This window comes from Carassius carassius, chromosome 25, assembly GCF_963082965.1.
Source record: "Carassius carassius chromosome 25, fCarCar2.1, whole genome shotgun sequence".
Classification (NCBI taxonomy): domain Eukaryota; kingdom Metazoa; phylum Chordata; class Actinopteri; order Cypriniformes; family Cyprinidae; genus Carassius; species Carassius carassius.
The window spans coordinates 31353971-31360714 of record NC_081779.1 but is presented as its reverse complement, the minus strand read 5'-3'; the positions used below and the strand labels follow the sequence as shown (position 1 = coordinate 31360714).

At 41.4% G+C, this 6744-nt stretch overlaps 1 protein-coding gene across 1 annotated transcript; it reads right to left on the bottom strand.

The window, feature by feature from the left end:
- Window positions 1-856: 856 nt before the first annotated feature.
- Window positions 857-5312, bottom strand: slc39a7 (solute carrier family 39 member 7). Its single transcript, XM_059510124.1, has 8 exons — window positions 5153-5312; window positions 3810-4273; window positions 3020-3188; window positions 2702-2779; window positions 2435-2557; window positions 1952-2077; window positions 1671-1867; window positions 857-1565 (listed from the first exon to the last, which is right to left on the bottom strand). The coding sequence occupies exons 2-8, from the start codon at window positions 4266-4268 to the stop codon at window positions 1311-1313; spliced, it is 1407 nt and encodes a 468-aa protein (XP_059366107.1). The 5' UTR covers window positions 4269-4273; window positions 5153-5312; the 3' UTR covers window positions 857-1310.
- Between the last annotated feature and the right edge of the window lie 1432 nt (window positions 5313-6744).

The following is a 6744-nucleotide window of genomic DNA, read 5'->3' as shown; positions in this document are numbered from 1 at the left end:
ATCATAATCGTAACGATTATATCACTTAGCCGCTCCACTATACAAAAATGCACCGATTTGCTACAGAAGGCCTTTGTTCAGCCCCTGGAGCTGTGTGACAGTTTTTTTTATTATGGATGGGTGATTTTTATTTAACTTCTTTTAGACTGATGCACTGCAACACCCACTGGATTTGTCTGAAAGAAGAAATTCATATACACCTAAGATGCAAACACATAATTATTTTACATTCATATCTGCAATTCACTTTCATTGTGAAAGGAAAATCAGTCAGATGACTGCAGTTTTACAGTTGTGATGGGAATTTCCCCTCTCGATATATGATCATTTGCTTGTTGAAAATCACAGGTCCAAACGCATTTTATACGTAATGTGCTGCACATGATGTAAGACAACGTCAATGTGTTATTTTTCAAGAAGAAAGTGGTTTAGGGAGATTTCTTTCTGATGTCAGCAGTGATTCCCAATCACTCATCAAGAGCAATTAGCCAATGAGAGATGTACCACAACTCTTTTATTGAACTGAAATTGAACAACACTGCATCCACTTCTGTTCCTGAAGTGATATGCTTGATTTACACTCAATAGGAATGTAAAGGGTTTAAATTACAGGTAAAAGAGAATTAACATTTCAACAAATTCATAAAAGGATAAAAAAAATCTCCATGGATGGAGTTACAGGCATAAAGAAAAGAAATAAACACTAAACCTAAATTGTAATTTTAATAAACAGTGCGTTAGCACCTTCTGAAGAACCCATCACCAATGACAAGCATCATTCTGTCACTGACTAATGGCTACACAGCTAAATATTACAGTAGAGGAATCAAAGAATCTCCCCATCGAAGAGAAAGCACACTCTGCTTAAGAAAGAATCACATTAACATTCAATGTGTGAACAGCAAATGAAATGATTTAATCATGTAACGTAACTGATATTTCTAGAAAAGCAGTCTACTGATGAGAGAAGCTGTGCTCCAGCGACTGGTGACAAGCGTTTATCTGTCCGTCCGAATCGGTATAGAGAACCGGACGGGATTTTCTAGCTGTTGGTCCCTGGGAAGGTTCCTGTGCCTAAAATAACTAAATGATCCATTAATGTTGGTCTTTGGGTTAATGCGAGCAGTTCAGCACTTTATTTTCATTCACTCTCTATCTCAATCATTCCATTTTATTATTTTTTTTTTCCTGTGGTCAATACTAACATTCATCTCAACACACTCTTAGTCTCTAGAGGTTCAGGTGACCATGCATTGGTCTCTTCACCTCATTTTAAAGGTTCTTCTTTCAAACAAGGCACTGTCCATCCCTCACTCATACTCGGCGATCAGCACCATCATTCCCACACCGAACAGCAGAGCAAATATCTCCAGCATTGACTGCCAGAAACTAGAGCGTCCCACCAGCAGTTCTGGAAGAACCGTGACGGTCGCTATATAAACGAAGCCTCCCGCAGTGAAGGGCAGGATCCAGGTTGTTGCCGCGGCACCCACCCCTTCAGCCAATAAGGAGCAGGCAGTTCCAGCTAGTGCACCAATGGCGGTGAGGAGCTGAAGACACATGGCCTGATGAAAACAGCAGAAGTAAGTGTTCAGAAAAATCAACACGAAACTCTTTTTTCAACCAATCTCACGTTCGCCATCAATCTCACGCTCTCTGGAGCTCTGTACCTTCCTCTTGGTGCAGCCTGACTGGACGAGAATGGCGAAGTCTCCAATCTCATGTGGGACTTCATGTAAGAGGATGGTGATGGTGGTAACAGTGCCGACCGCTGGACCTACCAGGAATGACGCACCGATCGCAAGACCATCTGTGAAATTGTGGGTGAAATCAGCAGCCAGGTTCAGGTAACCCGACACTTTAATATCTGCAGACACAGAGTTGGTCTGTCAGTAAGACAACAGCGCTGACACACGCCAACACAACAACTCAAACACTGGAGCTTCTGTACCAGAACTCGTCTCAACTCTTTTCTTTGCAGGATTCTTATCAGAGGCAACGTTCTTCTCTTTCCCTCCCTTCTTCTCTCTTTTCTTGTCATCATCCTCTTCATCGCTGTCTTTAGCCTTTGGAGCAGCTGAAAACATGGCAAGAAAGGGTTTTATTGTATGTGGAAACCTGTCAACAATGTCCGGATCACTGCTCAAAAAAATAGAAAATAGAATAGAAATAGAAAAGAGAAGAGAGGAATTATATTTCAGTATTATTCATTAGCAGCAGGATTGTTTGCGATGTGACATGATTTTCTGCTGCATTACTAGGAACAGCTGCTTGGTCTATCTGCCATTCCTAATCATCGAGTGACAGAAGTAAAGATTTCATCAAAAATCCCCACCAAAACAGAGCTGTTCTCAATCTAGAGAGATGTGCATTAGCAATACTTTTCAAGTGCTTTAAATGCAAATACACTCTGATTGGTTTAAAGTTGAAAGACTCTTACCATGAGAGTGAGAGTGTCCTCCCTTCAAAAGACGAACAAATTTCTCAACCACCAGAAACGCAACAATGCCAGCCAGCACCCACAGCCCGACCAACATCATGTGACCATGGGCCGCACCTGGGACAGAAACCAAGCACTGACTGACACCTCAGAAAACAACAACAGAGCATCCTCCAATACATTGGATTCTGGATTTCCATTTGGCCAAATTAGAACTTTGATTAGAAAAACATGTATTTCAGTGACTGAACAGCATCCTACCGTGTGAGTGACCATGTGACTCCTCACTACCATGTGACCCCTCGCTGCCGTGTGACTGACCATGATGAGAATGAGGTTCTGTGTTGAGACGAAATCAAGGGGTGAAGGTTTGGATGGTTAATAGGACAGATTTCAGAGTCTTCTGACAGGAGAACAATCCTTCATTTGATAGACCATCTTGAATAAAATCAGCACTACCAAAACTAGAAAAGGATTTATACACCTCATGAAACAATACACAATAGAGCAGGCTAATATATCTATAGAGTCTGGGGTAGCGTGTCTCGAGTCATGTGACAGGATGTTATGCTCACTCACCCAGTGCATGAGGGATGAGATGAAGGAACGCATCCCCAAGCAAACCTCCAGACGCGAAGCTCAAGAGCACTTTGAGCAGGTTCTGGTGCTGGTCCGTGTTCGACTGCACTGGGATGAGGAAGAGGATGAGGAAGGGAGCAGCGCTGATCAGCAGAGTGGCTCCAATGGCCTACGAGTAGGAAAGAAAGAAAGAAAGAGAAAGGAAGCTCAATGCTGTAAAGCCATGGTTTTCAGCTAGTCCTCCACAGACCCCTGGAGGTTAAAGATGGCACTGCAGAGTGTCTGTGGATGGAAACATATCTTGGAAATAAAGACACTACATGTTTTTTCTAAATGTTCTGAACAAATGTGTCTCACGTGTTCTATCATATATACACACATAGTAAGTAAGCCACTGGCCATATTCTAGTGGTCAACATTCTAAAGAAGCCACAATCCTGCACAGAACGGCTCTGTGAGAGCCTACAGTATGGGGAATGAGGTCAAGGTGACCGCTCCAAGATGGCAGCCGCATCTACGTGCCTGGAGCATATAACATGCAATTTTATAGCAATTTTAATTTTGTAACATGCGAGTTAGATTCTGCGAAAAAAAAGTCAGAACTGTGAGATAAAAATCCGCAATAACATTTAAAAAAAAAATATTATTCAGTGGCGGAAACTGGCTTTCATAATTTCAGACGGCCCAGCAGTCCATCATCTGATTATATGAGTGAATATTACGCTTTGATTTGAATGAAAACAGCGCATCTGTGCAGTGCGGCTGCATCATCGTACACCAGCATGTTTACCTGCATCCAGAGCTCCATCGTGCTCCGCTTCCCTGCTTCCACATCTCTTTTCAGTCGCTCTGCTGCGTGATCGTGTGCGTGTCCGTGATCATGTGCGTGATCGTGTGCGTGTCCGTGATCGTGTGCATGTCCGTGATCGTGTGCGTGTCCGTGATCGTGTGCGTGTCCGTGATCGTGTGCGTGTCCGTGATCGTGTGCGTGTCCGTGATCGTGTGCGTGTCCGTGATCGTGTGCATGTCCGTGATTGTGTCCGTGATCGTGTGCGTGTCCGTGATCATGAGCATGATGCTCCTCTTCAGCGTGGGGCAGGTTGGCTTCAGCGCTCCACTTGCTGGCCCCATGATGCATCTTGGCCCCTCCGTGCGAGTGTCCGTGATGATGGTGGGAGTGAGCGAGCATCTGCTGACACACGGCCATCCCAACAGTGATCAGTAACAGTGATCTGATGACGGTCCTCATTCCTCCTGCACACACAAACACAACACTTCACAGTCATAATGAGAGACAGGTCCATGCACTTCATCCTGGAGCATGATAACACACTCTTCTGCCCAGACATGAGAACATGTAGGCTTTCAACTAACAGGAGGAGATCATAAAAACTGCATGCACAATAATATAAGAAACCAGAGAAATGTTCAGAACAGTTTCAGATCAAGTACAGGATCTCACACAGAATGTCATCCAGTATGTCAGATTTAGTTCAACTCAAATAGCTTGAACTAGTCAAATAGTCAAAAAAAATGTTTTGGAAATCAGATTGTAACAGAGATTTCCACAGCTTTTAAAAACTCACACGAGTCAATAACAATTCACGAACGAATGAATGAAAGATTGAATGAATGAATGAACGGACACAGATGTCAGAACAACATCCTGCTGTAAAGCGGACATGACGACAGCAGAGGTGAAGCAATGAAATCCGTTTCCGAGAGGTCTGTGTTACTGGAGACCGGTTATTAAGAGCAGTTCCCTCCCAAATAAGTCTTTTGAAGTAAAGCCCAACGAGAAACAGTGTTTCATCTTTACGTTAAGACAAAAACAAAAATCTCCGGTTTTCTGAGACGAGACGTAGGAACCCTGAAGATCAACCGAATCCAGCGACTTAAATCAAGTCTAAACCATTGTTTCACAGTAACCGAACAAAAGAGCTCAGGATGATATATGTGTGTTCAAAGCATCGGCTCCATTCAGTCATTAGAGTTAGCGTCAGGTAAATCATCTCTAGCGTGAGTGTTTGAATAGGATTAAAGCTTCTCTGCTGCATCAACACACTAGAAGGAGCAGATCAGTGCAGTAAACACACGGCCACTCTCACAAAGATCGTTATGTAAAGAACTGACCTGCTGCAGTATCCGCACACGACTCCGGTAACCTTTAAAACCGGTAACGGGGTGAAAAAAAATACGATTTCGCTTATTTTGCGCAGTCGGTCAATTAAAGACCAGTAAATGCTTCTGCTCAGGCTAAATCCGACGTGGCATTTAGTCAACTCACTGAAATCCCGCGAGACTTCCGATTTTAGCGTTCAAAAAGAGTTACACAAAGAGATTACGCGATATTACAGTCGCACGTCAAGCCGGTGTTGTGTAATACTCTGTACAGTTCTACATAGCATTTTTCTGTGCTCTGTTATTTTACATTCTGTAACGCCTTGTTGTTTAATAAAAGTTTGTTAAAAAAAAAAAAATCGGTTCCCGTGAAAAACTGTTCCCGTGGGTGGAGTTAACATGAATATTCATTAGTTCCCTAATCAGTGCACGGCACGCTCCTCAAATCGCTACTTGGATTATTTTGAAAAGGTAACGAAGTGTCAATGTTAAGCACTGAAGCATTGTAACAGTGTCAAAACAATGCAGTTTGTGTAATATTAATCGTCTGTAGGCTGATTTGCTTTATTGATTGCAGGCACACAGAAAAACAATAAGCGAATAACCTATGCTAACCTTGGGAATTATAGTTTCTTAATCATATTTTTTTATGTGTTTAGCTTTTTATACATTTCATTTGTGGGGCATTAATTGCTGTTTGAATAGTATGATTAGCTAAGTTAGGCTACTGGTGACTATTACTGCAGTGTATTCACGACAATGCTTGAAACTAATATATATGCCGCCTCATAAATATAGCTATATTATGGCTTTGATTTGCTTTTGTGATGTTTCCACATATATTGATCCGCATGTGAAGTCCCTGTCTGTTTCAGGCTGGATGAGAGAGCTGAAGTCACTGGTCAGTAGCTGATCATTGTATGAACTGGACATACATGGAGGCTGTTCTCATCCAGAGACAATACATATCTCAAGACACATTAATACACATCAGAGAACTGTCAACATTAAAGAGTGTTGTTAAATTATTGAAATATTAACTTTAATGAATCTCAGAGGATATTAATTTCGGTAAGCGACAGGAGAGCAGAGTTTGGCTGACAAAGAAACATTTGGGTTTCATTGTATGTAATAGTTGTAAAATGTGAAAACGATTTTGAATAAGATGTTCACATGTTAAACATTATTTACACAATGGATTCACTCTTCACTATTCTTAAACATGACATGATGAGGTTGTTGTTCAGTGCCTATGGTCAAAGAACAGACACAATGTATGCTTATGATATTCATTATTATCAGTAGTTCTTTCTCAGATTGTCTAAACCGTTAAGCTCTGTATTTGACTGTTAACTCAATGCAATAGAGAAAACTGTGTCCATTTTAAAAAAGACTGTTCATTTAAATATAAAAATTAACTCACATGCTGTTTAAATGTTGCATGACTCTGTAGAAGACACTTTAAAATCTTAGTAATAGGATAAAATATGTGACAGAAGTAAATGTGCATTTATAATAATAAATACACTGATGGGGCTTTGAAGGCTGGTAAAAATGGGTTATTAAAGTAAAAAAAGATTAAAGAAAGCATGACACAGGATGCT

What these genes read in the sequence shown, in the direction of transcription:
- slc39a7 (XM_059510124.1), bottom strand. Translation starts at nt 4,268, where the DNA reads ATGAGGACCGTCATCAGATCACTGTTACTGATCACTGTTGGGATGGCC. An exon ending in TCTCATCCCTCATGCACTGG is followed by an intron (nt 2,780 to 3,019) that starts GTGAGTGAGCAT and finishes GTCTCAACACAG; the next exon opens with AACCTCATTCTCATCATGGT. An exon ending in CTCTCACTCTCATGGTAAGA is followed by an intron (nt 2,078 to 2,434) that starts GTCTTTCAACTT and finishes CCATGTTTTCAG; the next exon opens with CTGCTCCAAAGGCTAAAGAC.